This window comes from Saimiri boliviensis, chromosome 4 (genome assembly GCF_048565385.1).
Source record: "Saimiri boliviensis isolate mSaiBol1 chromosome 4, mSaiBol1.pri, whole genome shotgun sequence".
NCBI classification, from domain to species: Eukaryota; Metazoa; Chordata; class Mammalia; order Primates; family Cebidae; genus Saimiri; species Saimiri boliviensis.
This window is the reverse complement of record NC_133452.1, coordinates 107755800-107777210: the sequence shown is the minus strand read 5'-3', so window position 1 is coordinate 107777210 and position 21411 is coordinate 107755800. Positions and strand designations below refer to the sequence as shown.

The 21411-nt window shown below is 35.1% G+C and overlaps 2 protein-coding genes across 6 annotated transcripts in view; one reads left to right on the top strand and one right to left on the bottom strand.

Annotated features, from left to right (window-relative positions):
• The window catches only part of LOC141584314 (uncharacterized), a 224131-nt gene extending 210228 nt beyond the window's left edge, over window positions 1-13903 (top strand). For 4 of the 5 annotated variants that reach the window (XR_012517291.1, XR_012517293.1, XR_012517290.1 and 1 more), the window contains 3 exons: window positions 1758-4020; window positions 12720-12782; window positions 13848-13903. The gene's annotated coding sequence lies outside the window, so the exon portion shown is untranslated. Of the gene's footprint in view, window positions 1-1757; window positions 9509-12719; window positions 12783-13847 lie in introns of those variants that run through there. The other variant, XM_074398028.1, reaches the window with a different exon arrangement.
• ELOVL4 (ELOVL fatty acid elongase 4) overlaps window positions 9580-21411 on the bottom strand; it is a 31369-nt gene continuing 19537 nt past the window's right edge. Inside the window, exons 2-6 of the mRNA XM_003923263.4 lie at window positions 19284-19471; window positions 18064-18144; window positions 15558-15729; window positions 13886-14013; window positions 9580-11658 (exon numbers count right to left, since the gene is read on the bottom strand). Coding sequence (XP_003923312.1) covers window positions 11383-11658; window positions 13886-14013; window positions 15558-15729; window positions 18064-18144; window positions 19284-19471 — 845 coding nt within the window. The 3' untranslated portion in view covers window positions 9580-11382. The remainder of the gene's footprint in view (window positions 11659-13885; window positions 14014-15557; window positions 15730-18063; window positions 18145-19283; window positions 19472-21411) is intronic.

The window sequence follows — 21411 nt, the reverse complement described above, 5'->3', positions numbered from 1 at the left end:
TGTTCATTGTATCCACTTAGTGATATTGTTCATTTCTCCTCTAGTTTTGTTGTAATTCCACCTTGATATCTTTTAAACTTAGGGCTAAACTACTATACATTTTACCATCAGTAATATGCCTTATATCAAATAGGAATAGAGAGAGGAAAGATTTTGGGTTAATATACACAAACACAAACACAAAGCAGAGAAAAATATGCAAAACTATCTCAGATGTTCTTGCAACTGGTCACAAAATCACAAATAGTATGGTTAACCTAATTTTCCACTGCTTATTCCAGTTGTCTTTTGCCTCAGTCGTTATTTAAACTGGAGAGGATTCTTTACATGGTAGAGAAGCCCCAACCTTCCTTGCTGAACGATTCAAGGCCTCGGTAATACTGTCTCTTTGGGATTACTAAAGGCATCCATGAAATTTTATCACTGGCCATGTAAATTACCTGGAAGCAGCAAAGAGGATCTAGTTCAGACATAGACCTCTTTTTTACTCCAAGAATCACCACAGCGGATGTAGTTCTCTTCTTTGTTGAATGGCAAAAGAATCCCTAAATTCTAGGTGGCCATTTTGACTTTAAGTGAAACCATTATTGTATCTTCCAGTAGAAACTTTCTTTCTCTGGGTACTAAAAAATCTCTAAACTGGCACAGCAAAAAGTCACAAGGATAAAAACAAAAAAGTATTGCATGTAGGTATAGTATTAATAGTCTAAGAATCTGCTCTCTAATCTATCCCTTGGTTCCCAGATCAAGTATCCTGGCCTGAGGAGAGAGAGCATCATACATTGGCAGCTGGTTTCAGAGCACATACTGTATCTTGAAGGGAGGTATCATTGGCTCTCAAACTGTTGTCTGCAAGCTAGGCTCATAATGTAATTTAATAAGACATTTCACTGACTTCAAGGCCACATACTTCAGAGACAAACTTAGATTACATTTCTCACCATCCTTTTCTCTTAAATGGAATGATTTGAATGAGTTACTGTCAATAGAGTATGGGTTAAATTTGATGATAATCACCTCCAAACCTGGATCATTGATGGCCTACTTCCTCCATGAAATCCTCTGAGAAACCCTTCTGTAAGTCCACCTCCTCAGCTGAGTGCAGAAGACCAATTGAGGGAGGGAGCCCTGGGATCTCTGAATGACTGTGGACAGAGCCTTTCACTCTGCCTTACTGACCTCTAGTGCACTGTGAAAACAGAAATAGAATTTTAAAAAATTATCTATGTGTTCCATCATATTATATTAAGTCCTTTAATGTGGGGTTGTTATAGTAATTATCCTACCCTGACTAATACATGAAAAAAGAACCAAATTCCATATATGTGAGACCATTGCCTTATTTATTTTATTACACATTTTTTTTTTTGCATATGAGGCAATGTTCTGTGGCATACCATGGTGTTGGATAACACATTCAATAAATTTACAAATGGAACGTATTGCTGATAAATTCATTCCAGAATAAGTGTCATTCTAGTGAGAATGAATTGATCCCTTTTCCTCATGGGAGTGAAGTGGCTGGCTATTCCAAGTCCATATAACAAGGTCAGCATTGGACTCTACTGTGGGCAGGTGGGCACTCAGCAGTGGTGCTAGACAGATCAGCCTTGCTGAGAAGTCCATACCATTTGAGCCCATGTAAACCTCTCTCTTGTAAATAATACAAATAATATTTGGGTTATTTTCCTGTGGCTGCCATAACAAATTAACACCAAATGAGTGGCTTAAAACAATAGAAATTTATTCTCTTACAGTTCTGGAAACCAGAAGTCCAAAATGAAGGTGTTGGCTGGGCTGTGCTCCCCTCGAAGGGTCTAGAGGAGAATCCACTCCTTGCCTCTTCCAGCTTCTGGTGGCTGCCAGCATTCCCAGCGTCATCACCCCAGTCTCTGCCTGCGTCATCACATCACCATCTCCTCTTTCCAGGTGTAGCATTTCTGTCTTATAAGAACACTTGTAATGGCATCTATGGCCCACCCAGAGAACCCAGAGTTATCATCTCAAGATCCTTAACTTAATCACATCTACAAAGAACCCCTTTTCAAATAGGGTAACATTTATAAGTCCCAGAGCTACCATGAAGCACACTACACTGTACTTTTGTCCATTTTGCTTATAAACCCAGTGAGCAAACATGGGGTGGTTAGGGAAACTAAGGAAGGAGGCTGACTAATATCCATAGAACAGATTATCCTGTCTCTCTGTTTATTAACAGCCTCTTCTGCAGTAGGTGCCTTTGGTGAGCATTTACATGGAACACAAAAAAGTCATACTCAGAACCCCTTGTCACCAGTCCTCAATTTTATTCCTTCCAAACCCTTGATCATCTAGCCAAATCATTATTCATTACCTAAAATCTAATATAAATGCACAACCCTGGGAGTTTTCCTTCTAGGAAAAGGGAGCAATCAGATGTACTGCCCAAAGTTCTTTCATCAGCAGGATTTTACTTCCACACACATTTAAACTGTAATGCTGCCACAGTTCATTTCTAGCCAGTGTTTGCATATTCTGTGGAATAATTTGTAAACCAGGGTCAATTACTTTCTTTTACAGTTTTGCAACAAGGGTCCCCTCATAAATTAGATTTTGTCCCAGATAGTTTAAATAAAGAGACTTTAACAAAGGGATTACATGTAGAGATGTAGCCAGGGAAAAAGAAACAAACAAGGGATGGGAGGTGCAAGAAAACTAGCATGAGTGTGATACTGTTATTATTCTCTGGAGGAGCAAGGAAAGAAACAGAGCTCGGGGAGAATTAGATCAACAGAGAAGCAGCTTCCCAGTAGGGACTGCGGTTGTGGAGAAAGGTATGTAGGGTCGGAGATGCAACACTAAAGTAGGAAGAGCGTGGAAGTGTCCTACACACTCTGGAAACTTTTGGTCTCCCATCGGCACTTACTATTCATTGAATCCAACTGGAAGACGGCTGGCAAGGGAGCCAAAATGATGTAGCCCATATGGTTCAGCATTTCAGGGCACAAAACAGAGCAAAATGGATCAGAGGTGTGCAAACACAGTCAGCTAACATTTCATAGGAACTTTCATGTGGTCAAGTGTGTGGGCTGAGGGAGAAATGGCAATGCAGCAAGAGCAGGTGCAATGGTCACCTGAGGCATTGCTCATGCCTCTTACCTGTGCCTTCATGACTTTCTACTTGATGAAGGAGTGCTGCTGTGCATATCCTAGTTTATGACAGAACACCTAGACTATGATGGGTAGCTATTTACGTGACCATTTTATATTCTGTGGTCGTATACACAAATCTCTGCCGTGGCCTAAAAGCAATACAAGATCTGTTTCTTAATAGTTATTTGGAGACTAGGTCATGGCTTTGCTCTAAAACCTCTAATGATTGTGCTGTAATTCTAAATCAAGGTTTGCCAGGGGCCTCCTATGGGATTGCTTTCTGCCAAATACTCCAAGCACCATTTAATCTGTTGGATCTTAAATCTCAAATATCAGAGTAGCATACACAATAGTTCAGAGTTACAAATCATTTTCTTGCTCTGGATCCCATTCAGAACTGGCAATCTTATGGATTACTTGATAAATGGGTCAAAGTAGCACATTTAAAGGTGTGTTTGTTGTTTCAAAAGTCCAGTGAGATGGTAACAATCATTGGGTCTCTTTAATAGTGGAAAATTTTCATAGCAATTTTCTTTTACCCACTATTAAAGAGATAAAATGATTATTACCATCTCATGGGATTTTTGAAACAACATATATACACCTTTGTATATGGAGGAGGAAATATCTCAACTTGCTATAAACTGCTCAACTGCCATAAATTTTATTGATGTCATGGCCTTTGAATTTACATAATTTGTTTTTTCCTCCCACTTTCTGGCACACATGTTCCTTACCAAGAAATCTATGATGGTTGCCACTTCCTACTCGTCACAGCCAGTCAGCATGTCGCTAACCATCGTAGTGGAACAAAGCGATGTCCTATGGCCTGATGAGACAGACAAGGTTCCTGTGGACTAGATTATTACAGAAAACTGGAGAGCTGAGGTAAGATAGCAAAGACATTAAGTCCTTTGGATGCATTAAAATTAAAATTAAAAAAAGGATAGCAAAGATACAGCTTACTTTACAAGGTGAGAGAAAAGACTTCTGTCATCTCTTTGCTAAAAGGGAGAAAAACTTTTAGCAGATTCATAGAAGCATGTCAGCTGCCAACATTTTATTTGCTTCAGTTAGCTAACTACATCTGAAACAGCCACTGAATTTGGAGTTACATGGTTAATAATAGTAGTCTCCCAAGACTCCCCCATTTCTGCTTGGGTCAAACAGGAGTGTTAAATGGGGGTATGACAAAAAATCATCACCCCTGAATTTTTCAGACCTTGGATGGTGACATGAACCTCTGACATTAACCCAGAAATGTGGCACTACTTTTGGTCTATTGTTTCAATAAGAAGGGACATTCTAGGAGCTTCAGCTTGGTCCTTCCTACCATAATGGCCTTCATTCCATGAGATAGGGAGCCAATGTGGGAGTTCGACCAGAGTTGAGTATGTCTAATCCAACTATACATGCAGGAACTGGGAAGGGTATGTTTGAGGACCCACTGAGTCACTGTAAGATGAGCTCAGATCACCAGGCCTCTAGAATCCCCCATTTTGACTGGTGAGCACAGTAGCAATTTGGGTGCTCAATGAGCAGCATCAGCTCAGAGTCGGTGTCCGAGTAATCCTCTCAAAATGTGTTTAATTCCTTTCCCTTTTGATGAAAGCAGGAAAGAGGATTTATAGTATATCCTACGAAATCATCACAGAGTATTTCAAGGGAAATCAATATTCCCTCAATTTAAAAAGCTCTGGATCTGTGTACTGGACCAATGAAGGGAATTGGTGAGGGGCTGTGTCTCTCATTGTAATGACTCAAGTCAGGCCAGTGTTCACCAGATTTAGTCTGTCATACTAATCAAGAAGGACCTTAGTCCATCTGTTTGAGTGCTTAGGACATCATAATAAATTGGCCACCACCATAGACACCCACAGGCCAAGCCATTCTAACAACTCTGGCTCTTTTGCCTATGACTATAATCATGTCCATTTTGTCTCTGGCATTTAAATATTGGCATTTGGCATCTGCCAATCTGATACTCTAATTCCCACTGAAATTTAAATTAAGGAACTCATTTTAGGGAAGCTTCCTCCCTCTGTCATCATCCCAATCTATAGAAAGTAACCACTACAGAATTTTCCAAGGATGCTTGTGGACCTTACCAATAGATTTCTCAAACTTAGAGAGGGGGTAGTCAGGTGGGTCACACATGGTAGATCTTCTCCAACATTCCTAACTCCATTAAGTCTCTAGAGTATCTCCTCCACGTTATTCCTAAGAATTTCTAACATATATCTGAGTTTAATATAGGCTGGTACTGAGTCCCTATTTCAGCTAAAAAACTGAAACACCAGTAAAGCTGCTCCTCACTGTTGAGCTATGGCCTCAAAATAAGAATTTTTGGTTAGATATAAGAACTATATCAATAATTTCAGTTTATTCTAAAGATATGTTTCTGCCTGCCTTAACCCTTGAGAATCTATTCCTATACATTCATGCAGATGAAAATTAGCCAAATCCTATCATTCTAACCGCCTCCTCCCAGGATAGATTTTGTATTTGTTCTCCTGGGGCATGCTGTGATCTGATTGTCCTTGCAGATCTGATGGCACTGAAAGGGGAGAAGGCAGGGGTAAAGAGGATCAGCATCCCTTTGGAAGCTAACTACCTTGGTTGAGGTCATTATAGAATCTCAAGCAACAAAGGACTAATGTCATCTGACAGGGAGGAGAGACTGCTTTTATGAACAGGCATATTCAAAGCAATTTAAAGATTCATGTTCTCAGGTTCATCCAAATCTACCCAAATATCCCCACTCTGTTCCTTTAGGTCCCATCCTGTCATGATCAGTGCCACAAATTTCACATAGGAAACCACTGAGGCTGTGAACTCAAGTTGTAATTCTTCAACCCAGAGGAGCAAACTTTGAATTTTGTTTTAAAGCATTTCAAGTCTGCAGTTATGATACATAAAAGGGTCTCTTAAAAGGGTCATAGAAGCTGTCTGCAATTTTTTCCTTGCCCTGAGCCAATAATTTAAAATAGTGAATACTTTTTCTGTAAGCTCTGCAGTACAACAGGAAACAACGCTGCCACTCACGTTTTCTCTGTTTCTTATTGGCACCACAATAGTGCAGTGCAGCAGCTGGTCTGTCAAAGGACTGTCTTCAATAGCTCTTCCATCCTATGTGGCCATAGGTGTTAGTTTAGCTATTTGCTTCAAGGAAAACAGTATCCTATTTCCCAGTGGTCATGAAGTTATCACTACCTATAAACTCAACAGATAACCAATCTTGTATTATATCTAAAAGTTGATTTCTTGATTAAATTTTGATGCTGAATGCTGAGCTAGGGAAGGTTCATCACATGAAATAGGTAACACTCAAGGTATTTCAAGCAGAAAATCTTTAGTTCAAAAGATGAGGTACTTATAAAGTTATTGATAACTTGAATAAAAGTGAGGAGGCTATCCTGTCTTTAGCTTCAAATTCACATGACCACATCTGTCATAAGTGCCATCACCATTAGCACTGTCTGTATTCATAAAATTGATGCAAAGATAATGGAATGTGTTATCCAACTGTTTCCAACACTTTTGTCTGTAGGAGCCCATTTATGTAATTGTTCTACTACAGAAAATTTCACGAGTACCTCACATTAAGAAAACCTAAATTTATGAGGGGATCACATAGGAATTTGAGAAACTAAAAATTTGTGATTTTTAAGTTTCCCAGACTCTGTAATACTAAAGGTGAGGAGAAAGAACGTATCAAGGGGAAAGGAATGGATTCAGTGCTCATAAACATCTAGTACAGGAACCAAAAATGATGCTTGATAATCTGAAGTAGTTAATATTTAGGGTAGACTTGAAGATGTAAACTCCAAATCTCAACCTTAATGATAAATTAGAAATTTGTTACCCAAATTCATCTGACTGCTCTTTTTCCTCATGAGGTCCCCTGCTATTTTTATTTCTGGAGGAAAGATTAGATACCACTTTATGAGGGCTAGCAGTAATAATTCAAGCATAACAAAAACAAATGTTGAATAAATATAGCTTTGAAGAGCAGTTTTCTTTTGTGATGTCTTTATTAAATTTTCACTGAGATCTGAAATCAGAGCATATTGGAAACCCAACTGTATTAGGTACAACTGATAAACTCTAACTATATAATATGCTTATAAAAATTATAAATGTATTTGATCCCATTTTATTAATTAGAACACAAGCCACACTCAAACGTGAGGCGAGACTGTTGCCAACATGCTATCTATCGTACAAAACTCAAAATCTCTCCACCCTCTAATTACCAAGCAGCTAATCATTATTCTTGAAAGACTGGTTCTTAAAACAGCTTCCTCACAGGGAGGAGAAACTCAGTTGAAATGTAATGCATCATGAGTGACAAAGAAGGGATTTCAACTGGATGCTTTCCTTTTTTCCCCATGGTAAATTCAAAGAAAATGCAATTCAACTGAGAAATGGAGCAATTTGACTGGCTTCTCTAAAATTGCAGAAAAGGGATTCAGGAATACCTAAAGACTGACAGAGGACATGGAATATGTATGTGGACTGATGATATATTTATTCTTTATAACTCAATGTTGTATTTAAATTGAGAAATAATAATTTCAAGATCCTATGTGTTTAGAAATAGCCATAGTATTTAAATCTTTCAAGATTTTCTTTTGTATTTAGGATGGCTTCTCATTTGGGCATATCCTGTATATTCTCATTTGGACATATTCTGTATAGATGTTCAAATGCAGTGTGACTTTCTGATAGCGGCATTATAATTAAATAGATATTAAGTGAAGTGTTTCAGTGTGTACTTGAGGATTCTCCTTCAGGATTCACAGCCTCCTATGAAAACAAATTCAAAAGGAGCTGTGCCTTTCAATTCACAGCCGTGCCTTCCCCTCTGTAATTTATAAGAAAACTAACTTCTAATACTTGTATGATTTGTAGTATTTTGAAACAAAAATACTAGGTTGGTGCAAAAAGAATACTACAAAAAAAAAAAAGAAGAAGAAGAAGAAGAATCCCGTTCTCTTTCTTTTCACAAATATTTTTGTCATTCAGAAATTATCTGCCTAAAATACCAAAGACTAAAGCATGGATTCTAAATTACACCACTAATGACTTGCTTTCTAAGGTCACTTGCCAAAATTACTTGCACGCTGAGTGGCAGGTGACAGATTTTCTTCAGATTTTATGATTACTGCTCGGATGCTGTGTGCCTGTGCACGCAGCTCAGTATCAGGGTCTCTCACCTCTGCTGCCCTATTTACCATCCAGCAGGATGCTGAAATCTGCTACCCATGCTGAGCAGGCCAGCCAGCATACATTCTGGATAGCTGTAGCTGTTTTTTTCTTAGTAAGAATGGTGTTATGAGTACAGCTGAGATTATGGCTATAACAAGGAAAGAGCTGAGAGAGTGTGAACTCCTCAGTGTGGTGTCTCATTCTGAAGGTGAGAAAGATTCAAAAGTTCTGCTTCCATAGTTAATATATAGCATCTGACTTGTTTTGTCAAATAGATAATAGAACAAAAATCACTTATACCTCTGAGTTCTCTTTCTCATTTATAGGGTAACTAAGATGCATATATGAAACAAGCCTATAAATTAAAATATTCCTAATAAAAAAACACTGCTAGATTCCATGTTCTAAAGTAAAAACATAATAATCCATGCTAAAATATGTTTGAATACCGTAAGAGCATGCATAACAAAAGAGAGAAAAAGAGAATGACTTAATAATATCAAAACTAAAACTAGTCATCAGCTCCCATCAGCAAAACAATCAAGAGTAACAGAGACTTGGGAGGCCGAGGCTGGAGGATTGCTTAAGGCAAGGTGTTCAAGACCAGCCTGGGCAACATAGTAAAATCCCATTTCTACCAAAAAAAGGAAAAAGTAACAAAAGAAAGAGAAAGAGCTACAGTCATCTATGAAAGAGGAAAACTCATGTCTCAGGTATTTCTAGTTATTGCAAGAATTTAACAAATTCCTTGTCTTCTACATAAGAAAATGTTACTTTAGTTACAAAGTTTTACCAAGTAGGAGACATACTCTTTATTCACCAGTTTTTAGATATAAGGAATGCAACATATCTGTGATAACAGAGAAGAGATTATGAAAGCTCTGGAAAAGGCTGTATTTATGACATTTTAAAATAATCTTCTATAAAGAAACTTATAGTAAGAACTGAATGATTTAAATTGAAGAATCAAGAACATACCCCTTTACAGAAGAATAATTTAGAAAAAAAAGGTATGTTTTATGTCTGAATGCAAAAGCTCTTCCAAAAGCAACTAATTTTGAAAGTAAAAATATGCTACTATAGAAAGTGAGCTTTTTACCAGCAATTGTAAATACCCAAGTTCTAGTTTTATTTCTTTTCTACGTAAGAAATTAGCAGCAGAAAGCAATTTAGAATTAACTAAATCAAATAAACACCTAGCAGTTTACATTGTAATAAACTGATTAACAAAAAAAATCATTTTTCCCATAGCAGAAGTATATTTATTGTGCTGAAATCAGGTAGCAGGGAATGAAGAGCTCTTGGGAACCAGTACAGAATGTTCACAAAGATTTACAAATCTCTAGTCATTACACACTGAACAATAAAACAAAGGTGTTGAATCCTCTTAGACCAAACTATGTGTTGAAAATTTTCTGTAATTCTCATGACTGCATGCCTTTGGGGGAAAAGTATTCATTTTTAATGCACAATAAATGTTATAGTTTATAAAATATTCTGAAGTAGTCTGTACAAACAGCATACATCCTATACATGCAGCTTTGACATGTTGTTGAGATACTTAGAAATATTCATGCTTTTTTTTTTTTTGGTCACATTTTGTCTTCTTATAGTAATCCCTTTGCAACATCCCTTAACAAATTAATCCATGTAGTAAAATATGGTACAAATTCTTTCCTACTTTATTTCCAGTTGTTCACTTATATTACATGAAATACTTCATTTGTAAATAGCAAATTTATTTTTATAGTTCTGACTACTCTCACTTTTATTCATGTTGTGTATTAACAACACCTTGTAACATCGAGCATTGAATTTAACAATCTTTAGCACCAAGGAGTCAAGAATATTGCACCAAAATTGGTTTATACTTCATACCTAGTTAATAAATAAGATCTTGCAACTTAGTCACAAGGAAAACGTTACTCCAAAATTAAACACACTGAAAGAGAAGGATAGATTAACAGAAATGTTTGATGTATGCTATTTGTCATAAAAGCAAAAAAAAATACTAGTGGATTTGAAAGTTATTAAAATTTACATTAGAAGACTCCTTGATTTTTTAATTAAAATTTATTTAATTTTAAATGTTCTTTCCAACAGAAGAGGTAGGTATTTTTCCACATATGAAAAATCAGTAACAGCCACAAATCAAAACAAGGAAAGCCTGATAAAAATCAACAATATTCTAACAGCACATAAATGTAACTATCTTATGATGTTACTAATAAAGACATGAGTTGTTTCAGGTTTCAATCCAACAATAATCTTAAATTTCATAATATATTTCTGCTAGTAACAGGAGTATTCAAATGCTGCCTTTTCATCCAAAAAAAAAAAAAAATTGTTTCCCCACAGTGATTTGTGCCTTGAGTCGTGGTGATCTCTGAGTCACCAGATAAAATTTTACTGCAATTCTTTCTTATTTTCACCAACACCATCATCATCAAGCCTCTAAGATTCTACAGAGATCAGCAGATTTAAAAAATTTAATTACAACCAGAGTATACTCTGACTAGAGGTGGAGAGATTTGACCATTCTGGTCAGCAAATGAGTTCAAATGCGCAAGTTTAAATGTATCCACGTTTCATTTCAAGTTTTGGACAAGAAAATGTAACACAACTGATTTCAGTCAGTAGACAAGATAATTAGCAATTTATTAAAAAAATTCATAAAGATTGTTTCTGTGATCATCTAAAATTCAGACCGAAGAATGAGTGACTGTAACATACATGAAATATCTCACCCTTTAGACAACTGGATGCCAACAGGGGGAGAATCTCCAAAGTCACATAATGATTGCTTTGGTCTGGAGAACATCAAGGCTAATTAAAAAAAAAAAAAAGTTAAAAAAAATTCATAAATAAAACATCTAGATATGGTATGAACACTTTACTCAGTCTAAGTGTTACTAGTATATAGAGCACATTTGTCTTTTCTCCCCACCCCCAACTCTCCTTTGCTTCTGTTTTCCCTGAAATTTTATATGATATGGGAGTTTTTCCTCACTGTCAACAACAGTTAAGGCCCAGTTCAATTTACTCTCCTTTTGCTTTTCCATTTTTCTGGTTTTTTCCATTTTCTATCACTAGTTGTTTTTCTGATTTGCTCACACCATTTGCTGAAATACCATTCACAGCTGTTTTTCCAGTTTTTGATTTCCTAGGCTCTTTGTATGTCCGAACGTAGAAGTTAAGAAAGAGAAATATGAAGCTGATTGCATAGGCAATTAGAGCCCAGTGCATCCATTTGGGGAAGGGGCAGTCAGTGTAAAGAGACAGTGCTGTGTGCCCAATGGTCACATGGAATTGAACCTGAAAAACAAAAAACATAATAATTTAATCTGAATAGTAAACAACTTTTAACAACATCGGCATCTTCTACATAAGCTATCACAGGCCCAAATTTTGCCACACTCTGCAAAATTTATTGTTTTCTGGCTCCCATGGCCAGCTACTTCTCATTCACAGCTCAAATGCCCTCTTCTCAGTAAAGGCTTTCTGACAAGACTTCAACTGGCCCTCTCAACGCCATTAACCAAAGACTTTTTGCATTTTTTAAAAGAAGAATTATAACTATTTGAAATTGCCTTTTGTATTTGTTACTTCTTTATTGCCTATCTTTCCACTAGAATATAACTCCAGAAGGCAGGACTCTGTCTTGCCCATTGGTAATTCTTGAGTCCTCAGCACCATGTCAGGATCAATGAACATGTGTTGAATAATGCTATTTGATGGAAAGGAATCAATGGCCTAGAAGAGTAAAGTAAGAGTATTATAAGTGCTTTCATTTTATTTTCCTGCCACATTTGAGATTGGTTTCTTTCTATCAAATTGTAAAAAAGCAGATACATATACTTTTTTAAATGAGCTTATAAAAATGGCTCATTTATTTCTTACAGATAGTAGGCAGATTAATTTTTCTTTGAACACTATCCTTTAAAAACTAATATTTTGGTAATATTTAGTAGATATTTCAGAATAAATACAAAAAGAGTAAGTTTCAACTTTAAGAATTTTTAAAAGGAAGAAAGCCAAAAGTGAGATGCTTAAAATAAAATAAATTCTGATATATCAATAAATGAATGGGCAAGACATGAGAATCATGAATTCTATGGATGTTAACAAGGGTTAACTTTTTATACAATTAACTTACATGACTAACTGTTGTTAGGACTTCTGGCTTGGAAATACAAACTCAACATCCTGTTTGAAATGGACAATTGTGGTTTCTCTTTTAAGGATAGCATTGTTCTTAAAATGTTAATTATTGATTAAAATAATCACCATTAATTATTTTAAGTATAAAAATAATGAATGCCATGTAAGCTAAACATTTATACCATATTAATAACTTTTATAATTTTCCTTGGCAGATATTCAAATTTGAAGAACTTTTGGTTTCACAATGGTTTTTAGAAGCTGCATCACCAAAAAGGGTGTGTATAAGGGTGTGATTGGGTATGGCATCACTCAAGGAGAGCCAGGTGTAGGCTCCAACAAACCAGGACTAATTCACATGATTTTGATCACCTCTTCATTTTCTTGGGTCATTTTACTACTTACTGAGATAAATGAATTACACAAACTGTATTAATAGCTTTTACACAAAAACTGGAGGAAGCTTCCTATACCACTTTGGCTACAAATGAATCCTCACACCCAGCATTTCCCAAAAGTTGTGCTTCCTGTTTGGTTAGCCAGCTGTTTAGCAACTTAAAGCAGAGATGAATAATGTTTCTAAATGTGATTCCACTGACTAAAACTGTGCACATGCTATGATTAAAGCAAATTATAATAAATTCTAAAGCTTGAAAAATAGCTACCAGGTTGGCTTTGAATTTCCAGTTTGATTACAGGCTAGTGCCTAGCATCTGAAAGTTACACTAATACACACACTCAGATTGCCATAAGCAGTCTTACTTATGTGTTCAACTGTCTCGACTAAAGACCACCATTTGAAAGTTATCTGTCTCTTCTCTCTTAAGGACAGTGTTTTGGAGAATTAAAAGGTGTTCTCTTGTCCTTATTCCCTTCCGTTGCCCCACTCCTTCCTCGGCTATGTGCTTTCTTTTCAACTGTATATTCGGAATATATCAGATATGTTAAAGACTGAAAGATGAAATAAAAAACAAAATTTTTAAGCAAGGACGAGATGAAGAGAGGTAATAAAATTTTAAGTTAAAAAAAATCACCTGAGGAAATAAATACATATTATTTTTCTAGTTATACATAAATCTACACATACTTTGTAGTGTGCTTAGATCTTTAATCATCCTTTCCACAAAAATGTTTAGAGAATCCCTTAGAGGAGTAAGTGCTTTGTCTAGTCTTTTAAGTATATTATAAAGGCAAAGACTTGTGACCAATATGGCTATGAATAGGTCGGCTGGAGTCAAGTGGCCTTACCTGCAATATAGCTACAGGATTAAGTTAATTTCATAATAGAATATTGTCTAAAATGACTTAACACTTTAAAATTAATCAAATTTAAATGTTTTCAGTATTTTACCAGAAGAAACTTTGGAAGCATTTAACTCACCAGCTGCAACATGGTCAGGTATCGTTTCCACCAAAGATATTTCTGAATCCATGGGCCAAATGCAGTTAAACCATAGTATGAGTACATAATCACATGGATAAAGGAATTCATCTGTGCTCCAAAAAATGCTTCAGAGAAACAACAAGGAATTACAAGGTACAGAAAATTTTATTAGTAAGCCACTGAGATACATAATAAATGAATCCACATTATTTAATCTTGAGTACAGATTAGTAATAAAAGATATAAAGTAGTGCTAATGAAAAGGTTTTCCCTTCAGATTATGCTAGGTCTTTTTAAGGTTTAGATTTCAGGCTTTAACATATAAATAAAAATGTGTGTTCAAATGCAAAGGACTTTCAGAGTGGTAAGTTTTCAAATAGGGTATTCCAGTGGGCTTAAATAGGCCCAAACGTAGAATCTTGCCCGTGTTACTTTTAATTCTATGATTCTTAGGGGAAAAAAGTTGTAATACATATAAGTATTTAAGTAGATTTGTAAATGTTCCATTATTGCCGTCATATGTGCCAATATCCACAATGAAACAGTACTTATTTCTTAGGTTTCTAAATAGTTACCATAATATGACAATGGAAACCAGCAAGGTGAACTATATACTATAATGACTTATACTCTGGATCCTCCTCAGAGGAATCATCTGCATCAAGCTCAACAATGTCAACCATCCTTAATCTACAGGCATCTGAAAAGATCAGAGGTAGATCTTGGCCAAACTATGAATTCAGATCCTCTTTAACATGAACAAGAATATATAAAATTTCCTTTAAATAAGAACCAACGAGACCTATACAGGATGAGTATCCCTTATCCAAAATGCTCAGGACCAGATGTGTTTCTGATTTTAGACTTTTTCAAAAATTTTGGAATTTTGCATAGACATAATGAGGTATCTTGAGGATAGGATTCATGTCTAAATCCAAAACTTTATATACTCCTTATATGTGTATCCTAAAGATAATTTTATATAATTTTAAGATAACTTTGTGCATGAAACAAAGTTTGTATACTCTGAAACATCAGAAAGTGAAGATGTCACTAACTTAGCCACACATGTAGACATTGTTTGTGGTTGTTTGGCATGAACATTAGGTTGTACATGAAAAAGGGAGGTAAGAGGGTCTTTTTTCCCTTAGGGATACTGAATAAACTGTGTTGTGCACTTGAGTTTTGACTGTGACCCATCACATGAGGTGAGGTGTGTAATTTTTCACTTGTGGTGTCATAATCATGCTGACAAAGTTTTGGATTTTGGAGCATCTGGATTTCAGATTTTTACATTAGGGATGTTCAAGCTATATTAGAGCAAGAGTGAGCTATGCATTAAGATGAAAATATTCAGATTTGAGGGGCTGTGTCTTGGTATTCTTTGGATCAGAACTACTAGATCCATTCCCCATCAAAATGTTATTTTCTACATTGAGTCTTAGTTTATGGTCATCTCTGGGGCAAATATTTAAGTATTAAGTAGCCGCAAATAAAACACAAAAGTTTTACTTTCCTCGATTTTTTAAAAAATGAAATGGACATGGAAATGATTAACCATGAATGCAAGTGAAATGGTATATCAAGTCAAAGACCTAGGTTCTCAGTGCTTTCTACTGAACATATATACACAATTAAACATAAGTAGTATATTCCTGAAAATGCTCACCTTGTCCCCCTGCAACCCATTTAATTCCAATCCACCACAAGGTAAACATCGTACAGTGATGATACACATGAAGGAAAGAAACTTGGTTGTTTTTCTTTCTCAGAATAAAAAACACTGTATCCAAATACTCAACTCCTTTAGATACAAAGTACCACCACAGAGCAGCAGCTATCTGTAAAAATGGAAAGCATGTTATAAACACCAAAATGACACTGTTGTATGAGTTTCTACTCATTGTAAGTCAGTCCAAAATAAACATTTGCATATTGCACAAAGTACAAGGCATGGAATCATTTATGGCTAATTAGGTTTGAAAAACCTAAGCATCTCTGCATAGGGAAAAAATAGGAAAGAGAGTCCAAAATGCTATCTATTTATACAGTGCCAATAATTTAGAGAGTATTTTCAGTCTTTTACATAGGTAGACATCACACAGTGTCAAACTGCTAAATACAGAGCTGGAAACACATTCAGATTGCTATCTTTTTCAATTTGGTAGAGGAACTGAGATGTTTACTTTGTAAAGTGATTTTAGTTGTTCATGCTTAGCCTATATTATAGCTCAGAAAAACATGCAAGTAAGTTCATGTAGCAACTGGTCTCTGCCAGTGTCTGCCTGTCTGCCCACTCTCTCTCCCCACTCCCCTCCCCTCTCCCTACACCAACATGTGCAACAACATAAATATCCAATCGCAGCAGTTTGCATTAGGTATTAAAATCTTTAATAAATTGGAATGAACAAATATTTCCCAGGTCATAAATATAATCCTGCTTACATGAATAAGTCTTTTCTTTTCCTGGGCTCTAATTAAGGCACCAGATGGTGCAGAAAGATTACATTACATGCTGAGATTAAGGATCCAGTGAGAGGTGACCTCTGTATGTTTTACAAGAATTCTACCATAACAATAACCAAAACTTAATTTTTCATGTCAAGTATATTCTATGATTAGCATCCTAGTTCAAATAACAAGGCAGTACATACAAAAATCTATTTATAAGCCTTTGTGTGTTAGGACCCTGTCAGATTCATTCACAGACAGGCTTAGGTGTTTTAGAGCTGAAGGATCCCTTTGCATTTTATACCTGCACCGGTATATGTCATGAGTTTTTTTGTTTTGGCTTTTACATTTGAAAAACAAAATTGTAATTTTAAAGTTTGGGGAAAGAAGAAAGGGAAAGCATGTAAGAAATAAAGTATTTACAAACTAAGAATTACTTACTGGATTTACTTGAAAAATATCATTAAAAATGATACAAATTGGTAGAAAATAACCTTAAAATAGTTAACTACTCCCAGCAACACTATAGTTAATATTTATTATTATACTAGTTCTTTAAAATAAGGTAACTATCACCATTTTGGCATAGTAACTTTAGAAGGAAAGTGATAATGTCTTATTTGGCCTCCATCTGGACCTCTACATTTGCCACAATTCACATAAAATAATAATAAACAGTAAGTCTCCTTAGTTTGCAAACTGCATTAGATATCTTTAAATAGACTATAACAAAAGTAATACTTCGGGGGCTACATAACAGTGAATACAAAAACCCCCCATGCCAGGAAACTATTTTTCTCAAGGGAAGCTACTAGATCTTATTACTACCATACACTATAGGTAACGTAAAACATATGTTTTATATGTAATTTTTAGTATGAACCAGTATATGAGTTCAATAAATACTTAATAGAATAAGGTAATTTGTTGTTTCTTTTGCTTGAATTAATGTTAATTTTACTCATGTAAGTGACTGGAAAATAAAATATGGTAACATCTTACTAGTGGTTTATTTTTCTGCAAAAATAATAAGAAACTAAATTTATGCCTATACAAATTGTTTTATGCTTAATTTCCTAAACATTCTGCATTTCACAAAATATTTATTTTTCCTCATTTTCTTAACAAATAACTTGACCAAAAACAAGCAAAAAAATCTTAAAAGAAACATGAAACTTCCTTGCTTTCACAAGTACTGCATTCTAGTAATCCAATGCATATTTGCTCATGCTGCAAAATTAAGTACTTAAAAAAAAAAGCATAGCTTTATTGACTCGTAACAATCTAGGATAATTTCACTATCACATTAAACTATATTTTGCCAGGTGTGGTGGCTCACAACCGTAATCGCAGCACTTTGGGAGGTTGAGGTAAGAGAATCCCTTGCAGATAGGAGTTCAAGACCAGTCTGAGCAATATAGCGAGACCCAGTCTCTACAAAAAATTAAAATAGCTAGGCGTGGTGGTACGCACCCATAGTCCCAGCTACTTGGGAGGCTGAGGCAAGAGGATCACTTGAGACCAGAAGTTTGAGGCTACAGTGGGCTATGATCATACATACCACTGCACTTCAGTCTCGGTAACAGAAGAAGAAACTGTCTCTAAATGAATGTTAAAGAACCTGTCTCTAAAAAAACCCAAAAAGTACATTCTACATTTTCACAGACTGGAGCCTATAAAATCAAACCACTTTTACTGATTAAAAGTATTTCTAATGTACTTACCCTGACTTCATGAACATTATCAGAATAATCCACACTCTGGCAAATATAGCTATATCCCGCATTATATGATCCCATGAATAACTGAAAAAGTAATAATATTTGTAGTAAAGTTTTAGTAGATACAGCATTAAAAACACAATTAAATACAAAATGTAACCTTTTGAATTATTTTAAAAGGAGTATTTCCTTTAAAAACTTCAAATGCATTGAAAATTTAATGCATTGTAATTACTAGAGGTTACTGTGCATTAATTTGTTTATAATTAAAATCTAAATTAAAAATCACATGTAACTTTTAGACTGAGTATCAACTCTACCTGTTAAATACTTCACAACATTAAGAGATATTTTTATTGCTAGGACTCAGATTTTAAAGTTGTCCTACCTTAACTAGTTTCTATGTTTGATCCAGAGTGGTTTGTGTCTAACAAATTAGGTATGAGCATCCAAATAAATTAAAGTGTTTATAAACTTGAGACTCTAGGCTAAGTTTTCAATTAAAGAAATATTTCTTTTTTTAAGAAGAGTTATTGTTTATTTTCCTAGCATTACTAGTCAGTTCTCAGGAATCATACAGAATTTTAATAAGTCTCTTAGGAAACAAATTCCTTATACTTATACAATTTTTAAAATGGCTATGTCAATCTAGGCTTTAGGATGTCCTTTGAAAATGTCATGGAGAATTTGCTAGTGCCCAGAGAAGTATATAATGTTTAGCAACAACAGCAGTTAACTCATTTTAATTCCAGCGACAAATAGAACATTACGTAACAGGATTTACTTGAAATCGGCATATTTTGATCAGTTACCAAACTGGAAACAACTGAAAAAGAATTATAAATAAATAGCTGCAACTGTTTACTGAGTGCTTAATATGTGCCAAACACTATGCAAAAATTATCTCTCTTAACTCTGATAATAACCACAGATGGTAGGTATTTAAGTGGGGAAAACGGGGCTAAGAAAAGTTAAATAACTTTCAATGTCAGCACAGCTAACAAGGGTTATTTTAGAATATAGTTTGTCTTATTCAAAATTCCCATTTAAACAGCTGTCCTATATGTTAATATTTTTGTTACTCAAAAGTGAAAAATGTGAAAAATGTCCTTTTAGAGTAGCCAACACTTGTGTCTGGGTACAATATTACAATGATAGTTTTACACATTCTCATTTTTAAATTTCCAATAATCCTGGAAATTATAGTGATCTTAAAAACATACCTCTCTGAAGATAAAAAGGTTAAGCAAAACCATCCCAAAATTATAGATAATGAGCACTAAACGCATCTGAAAAGGTTCTCGGTCCTTCATCCATTTCGGACCCAGCCACACAAACAGGAGATAGAGAGTGCTTATGCTTAGTGTAGGCCACGGAGACTGCATCAGAGGCCAATTTTCCACACGTTTATCTACAGAGAGAACAAAATACCATAAAATTCATTCATCAATAAATGGTTTTTTTTGTTGTTTGTTGTTGTTTTTTTTTTTTTTTGAGATGGAGTTTTGCTCTTGTTGCCCAGGCTGGAGTGCAATGGCACGACCTTGGCTCACCGCAACCTCCGCCTCCTGGGTTCAGGCAATTCTCCTGCCTCAGCCTCCTGAGTAGCTGGGATTACAGGCACGCGCCACCATGCCCAGCTACTTTTTTGTATTTTTAGTAGAGACGGGGTTTCACCTTGTTGACCAGGATGGTCTCGATCTCTTGACCTCGTGATCCACCCACCTCGGCCTCCCAAAGTGCTGGGATTACAGGCTTGAGCCACCACACCCGGCAATAAATGTTTTATAAAATACACTTTTTGGGAATCAAAATGTTTCAACTTAATTTCCCAATGATCAAATATGCATCACTGTCCTTTGAGTCCCAACAAAAAATACATGGTATAAAAACCAAAGAAACAATACTGACTCCTGTAAGTAGCTTTTGAAAATTATGCTTCATTACTATGTCACACATTATGTTTTACAGAGAACAAAAACAAAAAATAAAGTGCACTAAAAAGAGAGGTGATAATCTTGGGATGAAAAGTCAATAAAAAACTTCATGGACAGAAAATACATAACTTAAGGAAATATTTGTCTTTCATATTATACACGTGAAATTTATCAGGGCAGCTTGGAGGCTGTTGTGTGTGTCCACTCCTAAAGCAGGCAAGAATTTAACTGGAGAGGTATGGGGCAATAGAAGCCATTTGCTGAAATATCTCGAGATACTGAAGGCAAGAGTACAGCAACTTTGAGAGATTAAGTTAGACTTCATTACAATTCTACAATGTATTTAAACAGTCAGCATATTCAAGATATTTTTCTTTTTCATGAATTTTAACAAAAATTCATCTTTTAACATATAAAAACATATTAATATTAATTTTTATATTTCTAAAAGCTAAACAACATTAAAAGGTTGCAAATCTAATGTCAAATTTATTCGTGGCAATGTAAACATTTTTATGTTCTATGGAAATAATGGAAAACAAAATTCAAGTTCTTAGAACCAACCTAAATGAATTTAACTGTTGATTATAATAACTTCCTATTTGAACTGTCATTTTTACTAAATGCTGTATATGCAAAATGATTCTGGATTATGGAACTAAGTATTAAAATATCTTACTTAAAAAAATTAATCTGTGTCTATATACTGTCAATAGAAAATAAATACAAGATATAAAACACAATATTTAATCAAATAATTTCCAAAGTGAGGGAGTGACACGATGACTAAGGTTTCAGTGAAATCAGAGTTGTTAAAAAACATAAACTATTGCTTGATGACTTGTGATATACGAAAAAAAAAAAGATAACGACTTAAAAGAAAACACATATGGGAACCAGGAAAACAGAAAAACTGATTTTATTTTATAGTTTTAAATGGAGGTTTCTATTACGGCTATATCATGCAAATAAAACACATTTCAGAGTTAAAAGTAAACCAATATATTTGAACCATAGGAGAGATGGTAAACCTCTCACAAGGAGGAAATGACTTAAAAGATGGTGTGGCTGACTTTTGTTAAAAAGGCATTGTGCCACTAAGGTCTTATCAGTGACTGTTCACTTTTCTTAATGAGATTGTATCTTTTTATGTTAACTGTCACTCTATGATCGTATCTTTCTATGCTAAAGGCCCCCCATAAAAAATGGAATACACATCTACTTACACATTTCTTTTTTTATATTATAGGAAAAAAAGGATTTATAGATAAAACATTTAGACAAACTGTCTGTCTGGGTCACAGAGAAGAAGTTGCTGTGGTTTACTATTCTTTTTCACAAACTTTAAGGCAGATACTGTTTTTCCCATGAGACTTATACAAAAAGAAAAAGTACTCTGAGTAGTGCCATACTC